Below are 25877 nucleotides of genomic sequence, written 5' to 3'. Positions count from 1 at the left end.
AGCATTTCCCCTGCAGCTGAAGCCAAAAGCTATAATGCTTGTTGTGGCTGTTGTTTTACAAGGAAGCCCAAGCATATTGTACAGAAACCCACAATCGCAGATCCACATTTAGCTGCATTATAATTTATCCCAGAATAACCTGAATGTGCATACTTATGCAAAGTTTTCCATTTCTCCTCCACACACTCGACTAGAAGCATGAACAAGGTACATTCCCAAATTATTTTCCCGAGTTCTAACACACCCTATACCCAATTACTGACATCCAGTAATCTGGAAAAGCTGGTTATTACTGTACTATATCTAGGTGGGATTTGAACATCCAACTCTTTCTGCCCAACTTAGTAACTGAAAGAATTGTGTATTTGAGAAATTCCACAAGTTGTTTCCAGTAGACCACTTGAGCAATGCTCAACATCTCAATAAGTTGACTGACAACAATTACAAAAGCCATTATATAATCTCCACATTTACACTGAAGCCTGGTTAAAAGAATAACCACAATTTAATGAAGAAGAGGGAACCAGACAGGTTTTTACATTCTTTAATCGTTAACCAATGAATGTTGTTCAAAATAGTTATGTCCAATTGTACAACACGGTACATGGTGCTAGGGAAAAGCATTTGTAAAGTTACTTTTTGGAAGAAATAAACCAATGTATTTTATATTAATGTGTTCTATACTGCTAGTGGTTGCATTTTTAGCCATACAGTTTAATTTTTGCACAATTGTATAAATGGAACATTCTCATAACCTAGCTCATATAGCTATTAAACTGCAAACACAATAACTGGTTGTATTATCCAACAATGATACCAATACACTGACGCGTCAATGTTAGTGTACACATTTTCAGGAAAAAAATCCATTGGAAGCATAGTATTTCAACTTGCTATGGCAAACTGCTTGAACATTACAAAAATACTAATGCTCATGCTTCAGTAAATGTTCCTGATGCACCAAAACAGTATGCTATTACACTGCAAGTGGAAATACTTCACAAAAAGCAGTTTGATGCATGTGCAGAACATTCAAGAATTGCCAGCTGTCCCTCAGCATATAAATGAAACAGAAACCTCACCTGCAATTACAAAACACTAGATGTTTATTCATGACTTAAAATCAAAACTTAAACCTGCAATAATAGCCACAAAGAGCACAATAGTATTGCCCATCATTATCTTTAGCAACTGGGCATGTTAAATGCTCAACTATAAATGGCAATTTCAATAAACCATCATTACAGATAATAAATGCTGATTTATGAGTGCATAATACCAATGGGAATTTAGCTGAACCAAGTACAGAGGAAGCAAGGACACAAAATCTATTACAGTAAATCTTCAATGACATGATCAAACATTTTAGCTCAAGAAATGTGGCAAGCTTCACAGACAGCCAATTGTCAGGACAACATGCACTGCTCTTCCTACTGTAATTTGCCACTTAAATGCTTGGATTTAATAATGCAAGTTACCTCAGTACCTCATCCTCTTATCTCAAGAAGCATCATTCGCCAGAAATGTGCGCACAAACATTCACTCATTCTCCCACAAGGAAACAAAACACCCTCTGGGTACCAGCAACAGAAATATTAAGTGTAATACAAAAACTTCTTTATGTGCCATCATTTTACATATACAACATTGAGTGGTCTGATCAACACCCAAGCATTGTGACATTACTAACAATTCAGAATTTTAAGGGAAGAAAGGTGCCAAAGAAGCAAAGATGCAAGATTAAAAATCGCACAAACGATATCTTGCAGAAAATGCACACTAGGAAAGGGTGTTTGACTGGCCATTCATCATGTGTATAATATTGAGGTAGTATACTGTCCCCTCCTTGGGACTGATGTTTTCATATGCTCCCCTGCCAGAAAGGCCGATGTTAAAAGGTTGTTCACTATTTTATGTTTCATTTCAATTTGACCTATGCGGACAGACACAGAAAGCCTAATGCTAAAGCAATGCTTGCTGCATCTTGAGCAAAAGCACATCCCATTTTCTAGCTGAACTGCTACCTTGAGCAAGTCTTTGTGAACAGGTAGGCAAAGAAAACCATCTATGATGATAGGACATGAAACACCAACCTTACGACAACGATGTTCAGTCTGACAACACTATTCAGTTAATGTTACATCTCAAATTACCAAAATTTAGATACGAATGTTGCAGACTCCCCTCAATTTAAGGCAGGTTGCTTAAGCCCTCACAAAAGTATCAATTGTTCTATTAACTTTATACACCTCTAATGGCAAGCTGCAGAGACCAAGCCATAACTTCATACATGCATTTCATTGAAATTAAACATACCTGTTCAAAAGAAAATCTGTATTTCCTGAATAGTTCCAGCTAAGTTCTGTTAATTGTTGTACTGTAAAATTCTTAAAAGGGCATTTACCAACTGCCTTAGAATAGAAATTTACACCCAACTCTTACACAGGTATAACTGATACAATACTTTGGCAGGGTGAAACACTACTCTTATTAGCAGTACAGTGCTGCTTGTTCCTCTGCTGTTGGTTCAGCTGTTTTAAAGAACATAATATAAAGTAACTGCACTTTCACATAGCTTCAAACTCATCAATTCGCTGTTTTGTGTTGCCTTGTCGTATTTGTCGAAGGGTCTTGTATTTGTCACGGCCTGCCTTAACATTTTCAGCATGTATGACATCGTTTATGGTTTTCTTTGTTTCGTCGCGGGCATGGGCCAATTCAGAACTTAGTGCCTGTTAAACAAACATGGAATCAGTGGTCTTTCAACAAGAAAATCTTAGTGTGCATCTATTGTTTTTAAATTAACTAGTAAACGATGATCAAAAAAATATTTGAAACATTCAATGAAAGTTTGCAGAGGGTCATGTCATAACTAGAGTACGTCTTGGCTTACTTGCAGGTCTCCACAAATTGTAGAATCTACAACTAAAGCATACGAGTACACAGCAATCAGAATAATTTGGGGCTCAGCTTTGATTTTGAGTGATTTACACAAGTTTTATTTTTTTTTAAATAAATTTAGAGTACCCAATTATTTTTTCCAATTAAGGGGCAATTTAGCATGGCCAATCCACCTATCCTGCACATCTTTTGGTTGTGGGGGTGAAATCCACGCAGACATGGGGAGAACGTGCAAACTCCTCACGGACAGTGACCCAGAGCCGGGATTCAAACCCGGGTCCTCGGCGCCGTAGGCAGCAATGCTAACCACTGTGCCAGAAGCTTTATGAAGTTGACATCTCTCAAATGGCTCGACACGTCATTTAAACTTTAGGTTCACTAAATGCAAGTGTACATTTTCCCCCCACATATTATTTGGAATTGATACAAGATGTGCCGGTCAGGTGGATTGGCTATGCTAAAATTGCCCCTTAGTAGTAGCCAAAGATGTGGTTAGGTGGAGTTACGGGGATAGGACCTAGGTGGAGTGCAGACATGATGGGCTGAATGGCTTCCTTTGGGATTTCTAGATTGCTAATCAAGAGGAAATAATTGTTAGGCTAAGGTGGAAAATGCAGTGGAGGGGGGCTAATTGGGTAGCTTGTTCAAAGAAACAGCATAGGCATGATAGGCTGAATGGACTCCTTTTATGCTGTGCAGTTCTATGCTTTCATTGCACAGAGGAATTTTAAGCAGAAAATATCCAGCTAAGAGAATCAGAATTACAGAGTAATATTTTAACCGCCCCCCCGATAAGCATATCAGCACACTTCAAATAAGGCTACACATTAAAAGCCTGAAAATAAATCTCAACAGCAACAATTTAACCGGCGATAGCACTTTTGTCTTTTAAATTACAAACTAATAGGCTCAATAAATAATCGAGCGTGAAAATGAACATGGCCTGTCAGACCAGTTTGCGAAGTAGAAACCAATGCTGAACATAAATCAACAATATACATTTGATCGGCACTTCTAATACTGCAATAGATCCTACCCAGAGCAGCAAGCTAGAAATTAGGGAAGTGGTCAAAAATAATTAAGTCAATTTTAAGTTGATGTTTGAAGTGGAGGGGTTAGACAGGAATTCCAAAGTGAGCGGCACGAATAGCTGACTGTTCTAGCACCAATGGCAAAGCAGAGAGAGGGGAAATGTCAGCACTGGATCGGTGAGGGGTGACCTACTGCGATATGGGGAGCTAGTTAATGGCACTTGGCATAGATAGTGGTGGTCGTAGAGTCTGTGGTTTCCCACCGGAGGGATGGGCACACGCATACAGGATGAGGTTAGGTGGACTGGCCATGATAAAAGTGTAGGTAGGTGGGATTACGGTGATAGGATGGGGGATTGGGCCTGCATGTGGTGCTCTTTCAGAGGATTGGTGCAAACCCGATGGGCTGCATGGCCTCCTTCTGACTAACTCTAATTCTAACTCCATCAGATTGCTAAAGGATTTAACATAATTTCACCTTAAAAAGGTGAATGTCAAAACAAGTTCAGAACTCCAGGGGACAGAGTCCTCTGGGGAGCAGACCATGCTGTCTTCAAAAGCATAAACGTTTTGGATTCTTTCCATCTACAAGTCAATCACCCATAAAACAATGGACTGCAATGAGCTTGAATAGAGTGTTGACTACCTTTCCAACAGAACACTGGCCAAGTTGCACCACATGCACTTCATAGTCTTCATTGTTTGCAGAGTGCCAAGAAATTGCATTGCTTGAAGTTCATTTCAGAAATGTCTCCATCAACAAAAAGCAACAGCTGCAACAAGAGGACAAAATTCCTCAGGGTGTCACGGTGGCGCAGTGGTCAGCACTACTGCCTCACGGCACTAAGAACCCAGGTTCGAACCCAGCCCCAAGTCACTGCCCGTGGAGTTTGCACATTCTCCCCATGCCTGCGTGGGTCTCAACCCACAATCCAAAGATGCACAGGGTTGGTGGATTGGCCACACTAAATTTCTCCTTTCTAAAAGAAAAAAATTCCTCAGCAACTACCAAGAGTAAAACAGGCCCATTATTCCACTGATGATAATTTCAGCTGCGGGTTAAGATAAACTTTGCTTTATATCGTGGACAGAAAATGCTGTACACAGGTGGTCAGACAGCATCCGTACAAGGAGAAACCAAAATAAAGCTTTCAGTCCATGATCATCAGAACTGAGTTAGAGACGTAACAGGCTTTAAGCAAGAAGAGAGAAAGAGAAAGGGACGATGAGAACAACGAACAAAAGGGAAGATCGGTGATAGGGTGGCTGGCAGGTGAGTTTAAGTTGATAGTTAATGAATCCCCTCTTGACAATGTAACTTTAATAAAATGAGGCAAGTCTAAGAGAACCCAGAGTCCGGGGGGGGGGGGGGGGGGGGGAGGGGGGGGGAAGAGGAGGAGGAGGAGGAGGAGGGCGAGAGAGCCACACCACTACTGGTGCTGGGTATGCCTGCTGGCTTTGGGCCAGAATGCAAGATGAACTAATATAAACCTCTGCCAGCCCAGATAGCACAGTACGTGATCTAATTGGAGAGTCACCACACAGCCAGCCTGGTGAGAGCTGCAGGGTGCCCTAAACTAACAATCGTTTCAAAACTGCAAAAAAAGGTTTCAGAAGAAGGAGGAGCAGATGAGTCCAGTGTTAAAAAAGGTGCAAAAGTCAAATTGTTCTTTGGTAAAGTATCCAGGCAAAACTCTTTAATGGCAGCAGACAAATACCAAAAGAAAAACATCTGCAAATCCCCTCCGTGGCACTGAAGGAGTCACACGCTTTCCCTGTAAAGCTGGCTTCATACAAACCCAATATAGAAATGCACAGAGACATAGATTTGAGCCAGGGAAGTGGGATGGAAATTTTCAGAGATGGGAGGGGAAAGGAATTAAGACACAAAGATTTGTTTCTTGGGGGTTGTTTTGCGGGATTGAAGGAGCTGGGAGCAAAGTATGGGCTGGAGCAGGGATGCAGGTTCCGAGACGTTGCCAGAAAGGAGATACAGAGTTTCCCAGTGGAGCCGGCTTCCACATTGCTAGAGGAGGTGCTGATGACAGGGGGACTGGAGAAGGGGGTAGTATCAGTGGTTTACAGGGCTATTTTGGAGGGGGAGAAGGTGCCACTAGAAGGGATTAAGGCAAAGTGAGAGGAAGAGTTGGGAGAGGGTATGGAGGAGGGGTTCTGGTGTGAGGTGCTCCGGAGGGTGAATGCCTCCACCTCATGTGCGAGGTTGAGGCTGATACAGCTGAAGGTGGTGTATAGAGCGCACCTTACAAGGGCGAGGATGAGCTGGAGGCTGTAGAAGATGTATGTGAACGTTGCCCGGCCGGGGGGGGGGGGGGGGGGGCACAAACCACATTCATAGGTTTTGGTCCTGTCCAAAGCTGGCGAATTACTGGATGGAGGTGTATGTGAAACTGGACCGGACCGTCAGGAGGACATATTCGGGGTATCGGACCAGCCAGGGTTGGAGACGGGCGTGGAGGCAGATGTTGTAATGTTGTAGCCTTCTCCTCTTGATCGCCCGCAGGCGGATCCTGTTAGGGTGGAGATCAACCTCTCCATCCGGTGCCCTGGCGTGGCGGGGGACCTGCTGGAATTCTTGACGCTTGAAAAGGTCAAATTTGAACTGAGGGGAAGGATGGAGGGGTTCTACAATTCATAAACGTTATTCATTATGCACTTGCGAGAATTGGATCACATCGAACATTAGGGGGGTTTGGGGGGAGGAGAGACTGTGTTAATGGTGACTATGGCTGATTCTTGATTACTCTGTCATGTGTTTATGTTAACATGCGGGCTAATGTTTGAGGGGGTCGTTGTTATTGATATGGGGATTGACATTGCATTCGTTATTGATTATTGTTGGGTGTAAATTTTGGAGAAAATGTGAAAAAGGAGAATAAAAAAATATATATTTTTTTTATTAGAGTACCCAATTCATTTTTTCCAATTAAGAGGCAATTTAGCATGGCCAATCCACCTAGCTTGCACACTTTTGGGTTGTGGGGGCAAAACCCATGCAAACACGGAGAGAATGTGCAAACTCCACACGGGCAGTGACCCAGAGCCGGGATCGAACCTGGGACCTCAGCGCCGTGAGGCTGCAGTGCTAACCCACTGCACCACCATGCTGCCCTTTAAAAAAAAAAAGAAATGCACAGAACAATTATTAATTCAGTTAAAGCTCAGCATGTCGGCACAGTGGTTAGCATTGCTGCCTCTGTGCAGAGGATCTGGGTTCAATCCCGGCCCTGGGTCACTGTCCATGTGGTGCTTGCATATTCTCCCCGTGTTTGTGTGGGTCTCACCCTCACAACCCAAAGATGTGCAGGGTAGGTGGATTAGCCACGCTAAATTGCCCCTTAATTGGGAAAAGATGATTTTTTTTTTATAAAGTTAAAAGCTCAGCACACTATGGTGTTGATTTAATATTTTTAACTTCATGCCATTGCAAGCATTCTTGCAAACTTAAGGGTATATATGTAAATGCCTTTTCCAATCCAATAAATGGAGTAATTTGTAGTAAATGCACAAAGACAACAACTAAATCAATTCACCTGCAGCTGTTTCTTTACACGCTCATTCTTCTGTGTTTCAGTAATACGTTCTTCCTCACTGCGATGATTTGCTATTCCTTCTGATAAGAGTTCAGCACTGGCTTCAGCATTGTTCTCATCCTGCTCATCATCATGTTCATTCTCAGCTTGTGGAATAATTGGTGGAGGTGGAGGAGGTGCCGTCATTACAATTTTCAATTCCTCCTTCGTTTTTTCCAAATCTTCCTGAGCTGTCACAGCCTAGTCGAAAAAATGCACTTTTCATCATTTGTACCAGATATTTTTCACTGATTTCTCAAATATTATTTACATTAAAGATAATTATGATCAGATGTTCTTATTCATTTTGGAAGCAACATTACTTCTGTTGCACACTCAGTCATTGCCCCCTGAAATAACATTTTTGATACTCCATTATCACAGCAAAATTACTAAATTACTTACTTTATGCTGCCATTCAGTGGCCTCCTCTTCCTTCTTCCTCTTGGCATCCTCCAGAAGTGCAATTTTGGCGGTAAATTCAGCAAGTTCAGCTGCCTAAAATAAAGAAACATCCTTAAATCAATCAAAATTTGAGAATTTCAGACCTCAAGGCATGCAAGGTAAAAATTGTACATTGTACATTGTACATTCGATTGGTACATCTGTTACAGTCTTTTTAAAAGCCAGAGTTAACGTAAAAATTGTTGCAGTAATATTAAAGAGCTTAGGTTAAGGTATCCCAGCCTGTCTACTAAAGCTTTAATTAAGTCATAAACGGTGAAGTCAGAATTCTTTCCAACTACTTTCTTGGTTAGAAACAATGGGTTAATGGAACCTTATGATTGCTGGAGATTCCCTGGAGAATAGATCATTTACAAGGGGGTTGTATCAAGTCCTAGTTAAGCAGGTACAGGTGATGTAATTAATGGAAGGGGCCAGATCAGTCTGTAGTTTTTCAGTTTCCCATAGAATTGGAGTCTGACACGACAGAAGGATTTTATGGTGAACAGCAGTTTTGCCAAAAGCTGCTGGTTTGAGCAGAAGTGTACTGGTTCTGCTCCTGAAACACAACTAAGTAAAACGCTTGTTAACTTGATTTGTGAGTGGCATTTGAATTGAACTGGGTTGCTTCATTGGAGTTAGTAGCAGGTATAGATAACAAGTTTATTTTTTTCCTTTGTGTTTTGGAGCTGTTTAACTGATCATTGTAAAGCAATATTATTTGATATGAATGCGGTTAATGGTGTTTAAATTAGCTTGTTTTAACATAATAGAAACCTATTGGTCAGTTATCACACCTCGGTTTCACAAATTTAGAAAAATTGTGCGGGCCTCTCGCCTGGTCGCCCAACCAGCGGCGGGGCCTCTCGCCTGGTCGCCCAACCAGCGGCGGGCCTCTCGCCTGGTCGCCCAACCAGCGGCGGGCCTCTCGCCTGGTCGCCCAACCAGCGGCGGGGCCTCTCGCCTGGTCGCCCAACCAGCGGCGGGGCCTCTCGCCTGGTCGCCCAACAAAACTCCCTTCCCTCACTAACCAATACATTTCTAAATGTATAACCAAGAAGGCAAGTCGTATTTCACAAATTAAATGTTTTTGAAGAATTGACCAAATAGATTAGAGATCAGGAGGACTTTGGATGTGTCGGGGGAAAAGACAGTTCAGAGGAAAAAGTACAAAAGGAAATGTAGCAGCGAGAATTGAAAAGTCACCGGTTTCCTACAGAAGACATGCATTTCGGCATATATTTGGATTTGGTAAACAAAGTGGGCTATAAAAGACTCTAGCTTGCAGGTACACTAAAGTGAAGAAAATAAGGAATGGGAGTATAAAATTAATGGAAAGCAATTAAAGGGTATGGATGAACAAATGTCTAGAAGTGGTAGGTAAGAATTCTTTTAATAGATTGGAGGCGGCAAATCTTGCCATTAAAAGAGATTGGAGATCAAACCGTAGTAACAAGGACAGGGTAAAGTTACTAATAGTTGCTTTTCTTCAGTCTTCACTCAGTAGACAATGCTCAGTTTCCATGAGTTCAATGTAAATTAACGCTAAAATGTAGAACATCAAAGTGAATGCATGTATAATCTGGGAAAGAATGATCTGATGTAGCTGCAACAGCATTCACTTTAGGAATGGATTGTGGGCAACTCTGGGTTTTATATTCAATAGTTCAAATTGGAGTCTAATGTAGTATCAATATTTATTTATTTTTAAAAAGGGAAGCAAGATGGAAGGATACACCAATTAGCTCAATCTTGAATACTAGAAAATTGTTCAGAGAAAATTCAGACACTCTACATAACCAAGAGTAGGCATTAGAGAAGCCCAACATTTTATGGAAGGAAAAGTATAGCGAGACTAACCTGGTTGACAAGTTGGTGGATTAAAGTTGTTCGGTTTACATTATTCCAGATTTTCAGGGAATTTTGGACAATATATTGCACAAAATAGATTTTTATTTTATAAAGAAAGCTATAGGATATAAAAGGCAGTTGCTAGACTAAATAGGAGCCAGACAAGGTCCTTGCTTTGCCTAATTTTACAAGATACAAAAGATAGGTAGACATTGGGCATGTGCCTCAGTTATGCTAATCACCTAGAACTTTTGTTAGTCACATACCCAATATCGGATTACACAATTATGTTTCGGTGAAACACGTGTACTTGGGTACAACTGGCACATTAAAAAGGTGCTATATAAGTCAAAGCCAGAAATCAATTTCACTTCTCGTCTCCCTAACATTTTCTTGCCACAAGGGACTACTTTGAACTTCAAATTCATTATCTGTACTTGCATGCAGACAGTCATGTATAAACCAGCCACATTTCAATTTTAAAATCAAGGAACAGACTATGGTAAGAAATAATTAATTTGTATAAAGCAGTAATTAGGCCATTGTTAAGAGTATGGAGGTCAGTTTTGGGTATCGAGTTATAGAAACAGCATTAAACCAAAACAAAGAGTGCCAATTCAGCAGGATGATATCACCAATATAAAATAGTTACAAGGAATTTCCAGAGCTTTTAGGGCTACACGTTCATAAAGTATTATAAGAGCAGAATTCGGCCATTTGGCCCATCGAGTCTGCTCCGCCATTCAATCAGGGCTCATTTTTCTTATCCCATTCTCCTGCCTTCTCCCCATAACCCCAATCTCATCCTGGCCTCCACTTCACCGTCCTACCCCCCTCTCCATAACCAATTAAAAATCTGACTAACTCAAATTTATTCACTGTCCCAGCATCCACTACACTTTGGGGTAGCGAATTCCAGAGATTCATAACCCTTTGGGAGAAATAGTTTCTCAACTCATTTGCTACCTCTTATCCCAAGACTATGGCCTCTCGTTCTAGAATGCACCACAAGAGGAAGCATCCACTCCACATCGACTTAATCAGTACCTTTTACAATCATGCATTCTCAATTTGATCTCCCTCATTCTTCTAAACTAGAGGGTATAGCAATAAACTGTTCAATCTCTTCATACGACAAATCCCTCATCTCGGGTATCAACCGAGTGAACCTCCTCTGATGCCACTACATCTTTACTCAAATAAGGGGACCAAAACTGTGCACAATACTCCAGGTAGAGTCTGTAAAGTGATGTAGGAGGAATGAAAGACTGTCTTCACTGTGACTTAATTCATTCAAGATTGGGGAGGGGAGGGGGGGGGGGCAGTGGTTAGGCACGTTCTTTACAAGAACTTGGGATAGTTTGGCAGAACTGGTAGTAGTTGAGATAGAGACTATTTTTGAAAAAAGAGGGAGGAACTAAGGCAGAGAAAGAAACACTCAAGAGACTGAGAAAGGAATATTTTTGATTTGCTTGAACGGATAGATTTGAGCTTCATGTTGTGAATATCTAATGGTCTCCGTAAGAGATATAGCTCTGGAGACGGGTACAGAACAACAAAAACATGTTTAGAATCAGAATCGTTCAGAGGAGTAACTAGTGAAAGAGGAATTTGCAGAGTTGAAAGAGTAGCTGAAATAGTAAAAAAATCAGAATCTGGAAGCATTTAAGACAGGGGTGGGCAAACTTTTCCGTGCAAGGGCCACATTCAGAAATTCACAATTCACAAAGGGCCGCATAAGTAAAATAATTACTTCACCCGGTTATGATTCTGGGCGCCTCATATAGAACATAGAACAGTACAGCACAGAACAGGCCCTTCGGCCCTCGACGTTGTGCCGAGCAATGATCACCCTACTCAAGTCAACGTATCCACCCTATACCAGTAAGTAACCCAACAGCGCCCCCCCCCCCCCCATTAACCTTAAAAAAAAAAAATTTTTAATAAAAAAAAAAAAATTTTTTTTAAAAAAATTTTTTTTTTTTTTTTTAATGACTTGGTGGGCCGCAGAAATACCTTTGGCGGGCCGCATGCGGCCCGCGGGCCGTAGTTTGCCCACCCCTGATTTAAGAGCTTGAAGCTAAAGTTGGGGTTTACCAACTTTTCTAAATGGATTAAAAAAAGGGTGGGCTGTGTTGCCTTTAAGCTCTCTTGTGATTGGTGTTCCGCACAACTAGCTCTGCTGTGAAGAGAATCTCAAGAGGACAAATTTACAGGCAACTTTCCAGAGAGGTTTTCAAAGGTTATAAAGCCGTTTCCCTCTAGATCTTCAAAGAACTGCCTTGATAATCAATATATGCAGGCTTTATCTCTTTTCTCTCCCTACAGATATTGCCAGACCTGCTGAGATTTTCCAGCATTTTCTCTTTTATGCAGTCTTTTTGATGGCTTTAAATTTACCCCTCCAATCTGCTGACTTTAAAAAAAAAAAAAAAAAAATTCTGTTCTGACTCAAAGACAAGTCTTAGTTTCCTAAAGCTATTCACAAATCTGCTGTTATCCTACAGAGATTCTCAAAGACGTCTTGAAACAATTACTCTTAAAAAAATTATAGGCAGTATTTTGAACAAAATTTGTAGGAACTAAAATTGAGTAAGAGCAGTTTCTGGGTCTAGACTTCAATATGATCCTATTAACACTCATACAGGTGCCAAATTTACAAAATTTGAAAGCAATCCAAAACTTGGGCAAAGTTTGTTTTCATTTATTGTAATTTTGGAGGTTGACATGGAGAGCAGAGCAAAGAGAGAACCACAAAAGGAGCTACGTCTCGTTTCTTTCTCCTTGGTTTTCAGACATTTTACTTCAAAAAGATACTGAAAAATATATCCAAAATTATGACATGGTATTCTCTTGTCTGCTTCCTCATTTGTCTCCCACCTTTCTTGCATCACTGAGCACACGAGATGCTGATGGGCAGGTAGGTTTATATGGTGTATTTGAATAATTAGTTTAGGTGACAAGGGTGTGCAATGGGGCTTGTGGAATGAGGGAAATAAAAGGTTACAAAGCCTTTAGGTTTGGGGTGCCCAAGCATATTAGTAATCAACAGTTGCATCAGATCACAAACACTAGCCAAATATTAGTCGATACAACTTCAGGCCTCAAAAGATCTGATCTCAAAGACGTTACATTAAAATGCAATTACATCCTCAACAAACTCTTGAAGTCAGTAGTTTTGTTATTCACTTTTTTTTTAAATGTCTAAATGCATGAAATCCAAATTCTCATTATTAGGGATATTACCAAAAAAAGAGTAATTGGAGGGAAAAGAATTAAACAATACCTCTAATGGTTTCACTCAGTGGACTAGACAGCTGGTTTGTGATGCAGAACAAGGCCAGCAGCGCGGGTTCAATTCCCGTACCAGCTTACCCGAACAGGCACTGGAATGTGGTGACTAGAGGCTTTTCATAGTAACTTCATACTTGTGACAATAAAAGGTTGTTATTATTATTACTACATACTGCAAACTATTTAGTTTCAGGTGACAATCAAGTCTCATATAATGTACTCCTGTCTCAGGGGGAATTTAAAATAGAAAGCCTCCTACTAAATGGATAAGAATTTTACAATCATCATCTTCCCTCGTCTTGAGATGCCACTTCTAGATTTCCAGAATCTGCAGAGAGCCCTCAGAACTTGCTGACAAAGTTCTTGAGAAACAGCTTTCCAGTTGGCTGGTTTATGATTGACAAAGACAACTAAGATTCCTACCAGATGCTCTTGATTCTTCATTTGATCTTCAGCCTGTTTGGCCAAGGCAGCTTTTGCTTCTTCTGCATTGTGACGTTCTTTTTCTAGTCTCTCAGCCTCTTCTTTTGCTCTTTTCCTTTCCTGCTCAAGTTCTAAAGCTCTACACGTTTGATCTTCTAACTCTGTTGGAAACATTTTTCTTAAATTAATTAATTAGAGATCCACATCTGATCAGTGGCAGGCAGGATACTGCAGTGTTTTCTTGAAAAAAAAAATTTACCACTCAAGGTTGTACACTTCATTATATTCTTCAAACACTTTGTGACCTGCCTAATCTTTTCAAAGGTATCCATCAATCTGCTAGAGATAGAATTCTAGATTATTGGGACACGGGCTTGAAAGTGAAAATGAAGCTTCTTCCCCGACCCCAATTTTGAAGGGGAAGAATGAATGAGAGTTGACAAAACTGCCTCAGAATAACTACAATGTTTAGCAGGGGTAGAAAGGGGCAGAATTGCAATATTTAAAATCACAAGTCAAGAATGCAAGCTGCGGGCTAACCTCTTCATATTCCCATTCTAGAGAACATGGAATAAATTACCATAACTCGATATCAGCTTTGCAAAGACAGTCTAGAAAATAAGCCCAAAATGTTGAACCAGATAGAAAAAGTCTCCATATATGTATACATTGCAAAGTGATCAAAGTGTAAACCATTACCTTTCTGAGCCTTTACCGTCTGTTCTTCAATTTGTCTAAGTCTTTCCATAAGCTCCTCCTTCTCTTGTTCTATCCTTTCTTTTTCCTTTTCTGCCATTTCTCGCTTCTTCTTTTCATTTTCCAGCTGTGCCCTTTTAAAAACATAATTAGATTATGTACTGATCAATGAACACTTAGTTATATGAAAACCATTTTTAAAAAAAAGAGTACTAGGTCAAGGAATTTGGGGGTGTACATGTCATTTTTGGAGAGGTGGGATTAAAGGTCAAGTAACAAAGCAAAGAAATGTGCCCATACTGAAGGTGATGCAGGGAAAATCAATGAAATAAAAACTGATCCTAAAACAGAGATGAACAATGAAAACAGATCAAAGAATTCCCAGCAAATGCTCCTTAAGGAAGAGGGAGTAGGAACATTCAAGAGGAAAAAAGCTCCAGGGAGGCACAGTGGTTAGCACTGCTGCCGAAAAGGCGCTGAGGACCCGGGTTCAAATCCCGGCCCTGGGTCACTGTCTCCATGTGAAGTTTGCACATTCTCCTACACCCCCACAACCCAAAGATGTGCAGGTTAGATGGATTGGCCAGGCTAAAATGTCACTTAATTGGAAAAAAATAATTGGGTACTCAATTTCAAGAACATCTTTAGGCAGATCATGTAGATTAGGCAGATTATGTAGATGCTTTTCAAAAATCGATCATACACTGATTAATCAGACAAATAAAGCCGAGAACACAAAATATTTCAATAAAAAGGCAAAGTTAAGAGAAGCTTACAAATGGCTGAAAATAAAAGAAACTATACTGATCAGTCAGCACCCAGGGAGAAAAAAAATGCAGACTCTTGACAATCAGACCAGCACCTTTCACCAGAAAGAATAATACATCCATAACTACTCAAGCATCTTGTAATTGACAGCAATTGGTGTTTATTCTCTAGGATAATATTTCAGCATTACCATTAATAGGCATTCACAAAGAGGTAATCTGGCATTTTTGTAGCATTTATTACATCTCACAAATCTTCCAAGACATCATTTTTACTTTGAACTGCAATGCAGTGACTTACATAAACATAGCTGGCAGCCAGATTCCCAAAGCAGCAGTGACAGCAGTATTTAAGACTCATTTAATTGGAAGGAAAGCAATCAGCCTGTAACTGGCCAAATTAAATTTACCCAGTTTGTGTATAGACGTTACTGGGCCAGATTCCACATTGTCAAGTAGATGCCAATGCCATAACTGCATTGAACAGCTCAGCTAGAAAAGCAGCAAGTTCTGGCAGAGGGCTTCGACACTGCAGAATATCTTAAAGACCCAAGCTTCTGTCATTTGCAAAAGCCTGCTTAATACATGGAGTAGCCACTGGTGGAGGAATGAAACGTTACTTTTTGGACTGAAGACGCCTGTAAATACTTCAGCCTCGAGGTTGAGGTTGGAATGCCCACAGAACATTGTTAGCTGCATTTGTGTCCACCATTTCTGACTGCAAGTGGTAGAGTTTTGCTGAGATCAGGTTGTTGTGGTACAGCTGAACTTAAATTTGCTTCTTTTGTTGTTCAGAATGTAGGCAGCCTGTTTAGTAGCTTCACAAGGATAATGCCTCATTCAAAAGGAATGCTTAGTTCTGCTCCTGGAACACCTATCCCCACACACCTTTTTGAAGCAGAATTAACCTACTAGCTAAATGGCGAAGGATGTGCCAGATGTTTGCAAGAGGAAGTGGATTTGGGGGCGGTGGTGTCCCAACAGTAACGAAAGGATGGGGGTGGGCCTGGGGTTATGCTGATGGCAGAAAGGCTGGGTGGTGGTTGAGACCACGGGTCAGAATAGTGACTTGGAGCCGTTGGGGCTGGGGGAACGGTGAAGAGATAGAGTTTTTGCACACTTGGGAGTTTAAAAGCAGATGTGGTACTGCTGTAGGAGACCTATTTAGAATAGAATAGAATAGAATAGAACAGTACAGCACAGAACAGGCCCTTCGGCCCTCGATGTTGTGCCGAGCAATGATCACCCTACTTAAACCCACGTAACCCGTATACCCGTAACCCAACAATCCCCCCATTAACCTTACACTACGGGCAATTTAGCATGGCCAATCCACCTAACCCGGACATCTTTGGACTGTGGGAGGAAACCGGAGCACCCGGAGGAAACCCACGCACACACGGGGAGGACGTGCAGACTCCACACAGACAGTGACCCAGCCGGGAATCGAACCTGGGACCCTGGAGCTGTGAAGCATTGATGCTAACCACCATGCTACCGTGAGGCCATTTGGAGGGTGAAGGATCAGGTGAGGCTTAAGAATGGCTTGAGAGTCAGGTGTTCCATTCGGGGTTTGATTGTAGGGTGCAGGGGGTGGCGGTATTGGTGGGCAATGGTGATGAGGTTTCACATGTAGAAGGTAGTGCAGATCAGGTGGATAGGTACATGATAGGGTGCATTGGAGGAGAGGTTGGTAACACTGGCAAGAATATATATAGCCCCAATTGGGATGATGCGGGGTTTGAGAAGAGTGCGTCGAGTGCCGTCCTGGATCTGGACACCCACGAGTTGATAGTTGGGCAGAATTGGAACTGAAGGTGGACAGGTACCTGGTGGGAAAGGTGCTGTTGGCTGGGGTTAAAAGGTCAGAGTATTCAGAAATTTGAACTTGGATCACACTCCATCTTGGATGGATGTTGTTTTGGAGAAGGGGGCAACCCAGTGGCCGAGGTGGAGAATGGATGTGGGGTTACTGGTGGGCCAGAGCTTCTGTGACAAGATAGGGAAGGTAACTGAGGAGTACGGGAGAGGTCTTGTGGTCAGTGGTCTGGGAGGCACTGAAGGCAGTGGTGAGGGGGGGGAGGTAATCTCGTTTTGAGGCCAAGATGGATCGGTAGGAGGGAGAGGAATGGCAACGACTGATGGAAGAGATATAGGAGGTGGATGGGGGGTATGGGGGGGGGGGGGGGGGTCTCTTGGCAAGGAGTTGCAGGGCAAGGTTCGACCCATTGTCCACGGGGAAAGTGGTATGCCAGTAGAGATGGGTGATGGAAGCTGTCTAGGAGTATGGGGAGAAGACAGGTCAGCTCAGGAGGGAGGCCACAGCGAGGGAGATAGTTTGGTGCAGGATAGGATGGGAGGTAGCACCAGAACAGATTGATGAGGTGTTCAAGGAGGAGGAGCAGGAGATGAGAATGTTTCTGGGTGGGCTGGTGTGTCCGAGGTTGGGGGAGGTGGAGGGGGCAGAGTTGGAAGAGCCGGGAGAAGAGGAAGAGGTGAAGGTGGCGATTGGGAGGATGCAAGCAGGGACGGTGGCAGGACCTGATGGATTTCCGGTCGCCATTGATGGGGAGAACGTTTGAGGACATGATGGGTCGGGGTATCTTGCCATAAACCAATGGAGCAGGCTTCCATCTAACCTTTGCTAAAGAAGGACAAGGATCCGGTGGAGTGTATGTTTCCAAAAGTAGTGCTGTGAGGCGATTTGGATATTCTGGATTCTCCCTCAGGAGTATCTGAACGGACGCTATATAGTGGGGATTTTCACAGTAACTTCAATGCAGTGTTGATGCAAGTCTACTTGTGATACTAATAATAAAGATTATTATACAGGCCCATATCTCTGCTGAATGTAGATGCCAAGATACTGGCAAAGGTGCTGGTGTTAAGGTTGGAAGGTTGACCTTCAGACGTGATTGGAGAGGACCAGACAGGGTTCGTACAAGGAGACAGTTGTCCTCGCATGCAAGGAGGCTGTCGAATGTGGTGTTTTCCCCCCAGAGAGAGACAGAGGTGGAGGTGGCACTGGATGCAGAGAAGGTTTTCAAGCGGGTGGAGTGGTATTGGAGAAATTTGCTACTGGACCGAAGTTTGAGCCATGGTGCAACTGATGTAGAGCTCAGGGTTGTGGAAGAGGATAATGAGGAGGAGGAGGAGATGTGGTACATAAGGTGTCCTGATATGCAAATGATCTATTGTATATTTTGGAACTGAGCTCTTCGGTGGGAGTATAATGGAGTTGCTCCAGAGATTTGGGATGTTTTCAGGGTACAAATTGAATTTAGGAAGTGTAAGTATTTTGTGGTCTCCTCTGGTGAGTAGAGTGGAGGGACAGCTATTTTGAAAAGGTTGGAAAGACCTTCCTCGCACAGTCCTGCACCTGCTCCTTTCACCCAGAGCCAGCCCAAACATCTCGCCCAACCCTGCAAATTGCCCTCCCAGAAACAAATGCTTTTCATTTCCTTAACTGCACCCTCCTCTCTTCCCATCCCGGAACCTTGCATCAATCCTCCCCGACTCAAACCCATGATTACCCCTAATCGGCATCCACCGACACAGCTCCCAACCCAAAATGCTGCCTAAACTGCCTCTACACCACAATCCCAGCCAAGCTCATATCAAAGCTCCAAAACCTAGGACCTGGCTCCTCACTTTGCACTTGGATCCTCGCCTTTCTGACTCAGAGTCATAAAGCCACAATCAGTAAGAATAAGCAACACTTCCCCCACGATGGTCCTCAATAACGGGGCCCCACAAGGCTGCGTACTTAGCCCCCTACTATATTCCCTATATACACAGGACTGGGTGGCAAAATTTGGCTCCAACTCCATCTACAAGTTTGCTGACGACCGTAGTGGGTCAGATCTCGAACAACGATGAGTTAGAATACAGGAGAGTGAGAACACCTAGCGGAGTGGTGCAACGACAAAAATCTCTCCCTCAATGTCAGTAAAACTAAAGAGCTGGTCATTGACTTTCGGAAGCAAAGTATCATACACACCCATCTGCATCAATGGGGCCAAGGTGGAGATGGTTGACAGCTAGGTGTGCACATCGACAATCTGTCCTGGTCCACCCACATTGATGCTATGACCATGAAAGTACAACAGCATCTATACTTTCTCAGGAAACTAAGGAAATTCGGCATGTTGACTCTTACCAACTTTTAAAGATGCACCATAAAAAGTATCCTATTTGGCTACATCACAGCCAGGTATGGCAACTGCTCGGCCCAAGACCGTAAGAAACTAGAGTTGTGAACACAGCCCACTCCATCACATCACACCTCACCTCCTGCTGCCTTGGGAAAGCGGGCAGCATAATCGAAGACCCTCCCACCCGACTTATTCATTCTTCCAACTTCTTCTATTGGCAGGAGATACAAACGTCTAAGAACACGCACTAACAGATTCAAAAACAGCTTCTTCCCCACTGTTACCAAACCCCTAAACAACCCTCTGATGGACTGATCTGATTTCTTCACACATCTTCTCTACTGAGTAGTACTACACTCCTGTATGCTTCATCTGATGGCTGAGTCTATGTATTTACATTGGCCCTATGCACTTTTCTCATGTATGGAATGATCTGTCTGAACCTTACTCCGAACAATACTTTACACTGTACCTCGGTAACAAATCAAATCTAATTGGCTGTGATTATCTAAAAATGCATTTCATATAAAATATATTGACCTTCAGTAACTTGACAACATTTTGCCTTCATTTATTTTTCAATTGTCATGGCTTTTCAGTGCTCCTCCGCACCACATGACAAGTGAAAACAAAGTTGAAAGAGTACATCTTTAGCGGGGAGAAATGTGGTAGGCATGTGTTGAATTGGTATCCTTGAGCTTCTGGAACATTAAAGTTATAAAATCAGGTTCTGAAACCATCTAGAAGCATGAACCCATATACATAAGAACATAACTGTTAAAATGGAATCGCTGTCTAATTTCAGAAACGTTCAGTTTAGTTTCCATGGCGGAGTTTTTCTGGTCTGTAAATGATTCATAACTGATAACACCACAAGACTAGTCTAGTACAATACATATATAGCAATTGAACATGGCAATAAGGTTCCTTTAACATGCATCTGAGGAAAAAGAACAATGGGTCATTTGCCCCAATGGAGTATAATTTATCAGACATATTTCATTTAAAGGAATAATACCAAATTTCCCACACAAAATCAGAAGAATCCACCACTTTCACCACCAATAAGGGAAGGGGAAGATGTAGGCACATAATGGGTATGGACTCGGAAAACATTCCACTTTTTACATACACACAACTGTCAGAATGAGGAATTTTCTTTCAATCTCAATGAGTAGTGAACATATTCTCAGCTGTGCAAACAGGAAAATATTGAGATGCTTTCTTCAACCTATGAATTGTTCACCGTTTTACGATGATTTCCATTTCAGTATAACATGGGGGATATTGCTCGCCATAAACATTGAAAGTTAGAAAAGAGTTAATATAAGAAAGCAGTGGTTGCACCAAGGTAAGATTTGGAAATTTCCTACATTATAACATGAAGATTGAAGGGATTCCAGTTTTAAACATCACAAGAAAGAGTGGATTTAGTCTTGGATTTTAATGCAGTCCAGAGACCGAAATGAGGAAGAGCACAATTATCAATGAAAATAAGGAAATAGTGGTCATGTTGTGGAGGAAGAATGCCGAACACTCCAAGGAAACCAATCGGAGATAAGAACTCTCCAAAATTAACAGAAGTAAAACAAATGCAATGGTAGCAAAGACTGACAAATTCCAAGGATAAGAGTTTAAAATAAGTAGCGGAGAGCTTTGCAGATGACCTGACTACAACCTTCTCAAAGTTCTCGTGATCTGGGATTGATTTCTTTAGATTGAAAAAAATTGCACAATTCTCCAAGGCAAGGGGGGGGGGGGGGGAACACACAAAGGAGTTGCAGATTGTTTAGCCTAATATCTGTTGTGGGAAATTACTACCAAGGATAATGTGTAGCCACCTGGGGTGGCCACTGCCCAACACAAAATGGAAGATTGCAAGGAATGCAGGGAAAATGGACATTTTGGAAAGCAAGCAGCTTGCAAGGCGATTGTATATTGGGACGACTGCAGAAACCAGTTTTGACTGTTGCAGAAACCAGACAGCACTGTGAAAAGAAACCAGTTAACATACTAATGAGGCAATACCGGGCGAGTCCCCAGATACAATGGAAACAAGTTAAAGCACAAATCGATACATTCTATGGAAGGCCAGACCCTGTGGCGCCAGAGAAGCCCAAAACAATAAGTCCCAAGAACCGCCCCAGTGACCCCTATGATTGGGGGGTTCAAACATATCGATTGGGGAGAGACCCAATCGATTCCAAGCAGGTAATGGCGTCCGCCCAAAGGGGCGCGGACCCCCTGGGACCTATGAAAGAAAGGTCCCACACATGGTTCAGTCTCCTGTCTCCTACTCCAGCCGTCGAGCAGCAGCCACCAACAAGTGAGTGCCTAACGACGACCGCTACCAGAAATAGGCACTCCTGACCCCCTTTTCAATTGATAACAATCTGAAGTCTGCAGACCAGAGCAGAGCAAGAGGCCTTGTTCCCTGACCCAGCAGTTCCTTCGAGATAAGTATTAGTTGTTTAGCGGTAGGAGCAAGTTTAATCCTTTAGCATGTGCATGGGTAGTTATTATAATTGTATTATAATAAACTCTAGTTGTTTGGACTTACTAATTGGTGTACGGTTTTATTGCTTTGAACTTCACCTTGAAGCTTGTGGCGGTGTCTTAACGGCACCTGGCGACTCCAGAGCTTAGAACAAGAAACAGAGCCAAATTGAGTGTTAAGCACACTCACCCAGAACGACCAACGAATGTGACTAAACACCTTAAATTTCAGCTATCAGAGAATCAACATGAATTTGTAAAGGGGAGGTCATAACTGAACTGGTTGCATTTTTTTATGAAATGGGGACTAAAAACGATGAACAGGGAAATGTCTAAGGATGTTACATTTGATAAAGTCACTGATAAGAGATTGTTAGTTTAAGCTGAAGTTCATGGCTATGAAGGTAAAGTTATTAACCTGGTAGTTAGTAAATAGCCTTTTGAATGACAGACAATGGGGTAATGGGCAGGTATAATCAGTAGGACATGACTAATGATGTTTCACAAGGATCTGTATTGGAGGCTTCATTGAAAGTTCATAAGATTGTGATGATTGGAGGATTTTAGTGATTTGGTTTACAATTGTAGTGGGCGATTTAAGGGTTAAAAGTAGATCAGCAATGGAAGCAGCTAAGAGAACACGGCCATTTTGTAAGAAGCTGTGAAGAGATACAGGGGCTGGAGAAATGCTTTTGGAAGTGAGGTCTGACATGGCAACCTTGGTTTTTCTTGAGACAAGTAAAAGGCAGAGATGCAGTGAGTTTGGGGAAACTTTGAGAAACGAAAAGCGGAGTTCCCATCTGCCTGATTCGGAGGCCACAAATCCTTTCCAAATAGGACAGGTTACAAAGGTGACACTATTTTAAAAGATTGAAACAAAAGCAGCCAATTGAAGAACTTTCAGATAGAATAAGAAAGAAATTTTCATAAGACCCAGGATTTGCTTTGTAAGGAAAGTATCACTGCAGGGCCTGGTTTGTTTTAAGCTGGATTGAGAACTGTTGTGTATTTTCTGGTTGTTTAATCAGAAATTGAATGGTAGTTTTGGGTAGGTTATGGGTGCACTGTTTGTTTCGTTTTTAATTTTTTTTTTTTTAAAAAGGTTTAATATTGTTCTTTATAATAAAGTTTTGTTTTAAAAAAGCTCAACTTCTTTATACAATCACTCCTGGAGCAAATCAATCTTTCCACAGTCTTAAAAAAAAGAAATATTGGGGTTTTCAGTCCAGTATCCTAGCCAATGTTGGGGCCTAGTCAGGGATCACAAGGTGAACAGGCAAAATGGAAGAGGAAAGATAGAAATAGTTGAACTAGAGGGTGAAAGGGGGGCCTGTAAAGCTGGCAACATGAAATCTAATGCAGAGATGAGACAATATTCATCTTTGAATATAAACAGGAATTGGGAAAGAATTATATCGAATGGCATGAAGAAACCATTGCAAGTTGAATCGGATGGTTTGCAGTTTTGTAAGACAACAGCCATTTTCAGCCCAGCAAGGTTCAAAGAGAGAGGAACAAAGGTGAGGCAGCATCAACCTCCCAGGAATATTTTTCAAGATATTACACCTTTTGCAAATCACTGCAGAGTCTATTTAGGGAATCTCTCTATCCACATGTTACTGGTCTAAACCACAGTTATTCCAATCTGGATCACCACTTTCGCTCTAATCATTGAACTCTTCCTGCTGTTAAAAGCCAAAACAACAAAAAACTTTACATTGACAGTAACAGAGTGATAATGTTACTGGACTAGGAACCCAAAAGTCTACACTGATGCTTTGGAGAAGAATTCAAATCATGGCAACTTGGGAGAAATGTATAAAATTATTAATAAATGCGGAATCAAATGATAATGAGACCACTGGGTTGTTGCAATACAACATCAGGTTCACTAATGTCCTTTATGGGAGGAAATCTGCCATCCTTACCCAATCTGGCCTACATGTGACTTCAGACCCACAACAGTGTGGTTGACTCAACTACCCTCCGAAATGGCCTAGACCACTCAGTTGAAGAGCAATTAGGGGCTGGTTTAGCACAGTGGGCTAAACAGCTGGCTTGTAATGCAGAACAATGCTAGTGCAATTCATGTACCGGCCTCCCCGAACAGGCGCTGGAATGTGGTGACGAGGGGCTTTTCACAGTAACTTCATTAAAGCCTACTTGTGACAATAAGCGATTATTATATTATTATAATATGAAGGACAGGCAATAAGTGCTCACATCACCAAGAACAAATAATACGAGTCTGCACGGGTTTCCTCCGGGTGCTCTGGTTTCTTCCCACAAGTCCCAAAAGACGTGCTGTTAGGTAATTTGGATATTGAATTCTGTGTACCCGAACAGGTGCCGGAATGTGGCGACTAGGGGCTTTTCACAGTAACTTAATTGAAGTGTTAATGTAAGCCTTCTTGTGACATTAAAGATTTTAAAAATTAAATTCTGCAAGATTCTGCTCCCTGATAAGCTAAGAATAGTTTACCATGAGAAATGCCATGTAAACATAATTTATTTCAAAAGCCCTCTTCCACAATCTGATTTTGCTTTAAATGCTTCCTGTTGGAAGTCAATTATGCATTTGGAATTTATGCAAGGGTTAACACTATTTATTCAAAGAAGGATGAACCCTTCCCACTTCTGCAGGATAAAGGACAGATTAAAGTCAAAGTTCACATCAATGCATACAGCAGATGTGGTCTTGTATAGGATGACGGTGAAGTTGACCAGTCTCATTTACCTTTCTAACTGTTTCTGATGTTTTTCCTCTCTGGCCTGTGCCTTCATTTGCTGTACTTCAATAGTGTCCGGTTTTCTCCTTCGCATATAGAGTTCATGATTTCCCATACAAAGTGCTAGAATTCGTTTGTTGATTCGCAGACGTGGAGCATAAAATACAAAGTCCTATATTAAAAAATTAGTAAGAATTAGGACTCAACATAATATTCAAATGACAAAACAATCACTTGCATTTATATTTTGACATTAGCTTTACTCTAAAAGGTGTTTAAGTAGAAAGTAGCCTATTTGGCAATAATCAAATATTACTACACCGCGTATTTTTGTAACCAGTGTGAATAATGAGGCAAAAGCATGGGGAAATAACAGAAAACTGGAGTTAAAATTCAGACGTACTAAATAATTGATTTTTGAAACTAAAAGTTCCCAAATTCCTTTTGGAAATCATGGTAAGAAGATTTTCTATCCGCGAGGGCACTAAAAACCAATAAACCCCAAATCTAGATGATCATCTTCCCAACAAAATTTCCATGCATGTGTTTAGAGCTGAAATTTTAACTTCTTTACTGGCCGCATGTACTAACAAGCATACTCCTGCAGTTTTGGAAGGAGACCTTCAGTTTTCCTAGAGCACCTTTAACCGTCAATAGACTGCACAGAACATGGTGGCATGTAGATTGTATTGCCTCAATAGCAATTGTGTCACCCCTCCGGATTAATATTTCCATCTTTGCTAAATTTACTCCCTCATCCAATCTGGGCGACACAGTAGCAGTGTTTAGCACTGTTGCTTCACAGCGCCAGGGACCCAGGTTCGATTCCCAGCTTGGGTCACCTTCTCTCCGGGTGCTCCAGGTTCCTCCCACAAGTCCTGAAAGATGTGCTTAAGTGAACTGGACATCAAATTCTCCCTCAACTAGTGGATTTTCACTAACTTCATTGCAGTGCTAATGTAAGCCTACTTGTGACACTAATAAAGATCTTTTCCCTACACTCTAATTTTAGGTTTCCAGTTTCCTGGCCTCAACAGTCTCCTTTACATTATGCAGATCCAATTCCTCCACACCTCCATACAAGACCAACATGGCTGGAGAGCTGTCCACTGCTTCCCTGAAAAGGAGGAGCAAACAGTTCCATCAAATCACCATATTTCTACTATTAAGCCCACCAACTCCTACACCCATGTACACACCCCACCCCATTGTCCCAGTTTCTCTGCCGTGACAAGGTGACTTTTCATATTAATGCTTCGGATGAGTCTTTTTCCTCAATCCAGGACTTCGCTCTACAGTGGTTGACAGGGCAATCTTGTGCCCATCCCATTTGCCACACTGCTGCTCTCACCCCTCCCCCATCCTCCCAGATCCACAATAGGATTCCACTGGTCCTAACCTTCTATCTCTAACTTTCACATTCAACATCTCATCCTCAGCCATTCCTACAGTTTCAGCATGACAGCAATGAACACATCTTCCCCCTCACCCTCAACATTCT

General features: G+C 41.8%; 1 protein-coding gene across 1 annotated transcript in view; it reads right to left on the bottom strand.

Moving 5' to 3' along the window:
- Positions 1–530: 530 nt before the first annotated feature.
- The window catches only part of LOC119977196 (radixin-like), a 113875-nt gene continuing 88528 nt past the window's right edge, over positions 531–25877 (bottom strand). The window contains 6 exon segments of the mRNA XM_038817893.1: positions 531–2732; positions 7484–7723; positions 7928–8020; positions 13535–13695; positions 14234–14364; positions 24385–24548. Coding sequence (XP_038673821.1) covers positions 2568–2732; positions 7484–7723; positions 7928–8020; positions 13535–13695; positions 14234–14364; positions 24385–24548 — 954 coding nt within the window. The 3' untranslated portion in view covers positions 531–2567.

Source organism: Scyliorhinus canicula, chromosome 14, assembly GCF_902713615.1.
Source record: "Scyliorhinus canicula chromosome 14, sScyCan1.1, whole genome shotgun sequence".
Classification (NCBI taxonomy): domain Eukaryota; kingdom Metazoa; phylum Chordata; class Chondrichthyes; order Carcharhiniformes; family Scyliorhinidae; genus Scyliorhinus; species Scyliorhinus canicula.
Note: the sequence above shows the minus strand (reverse complement) of the source record. Positions and strands in the feature narration are given on the sequence as shown.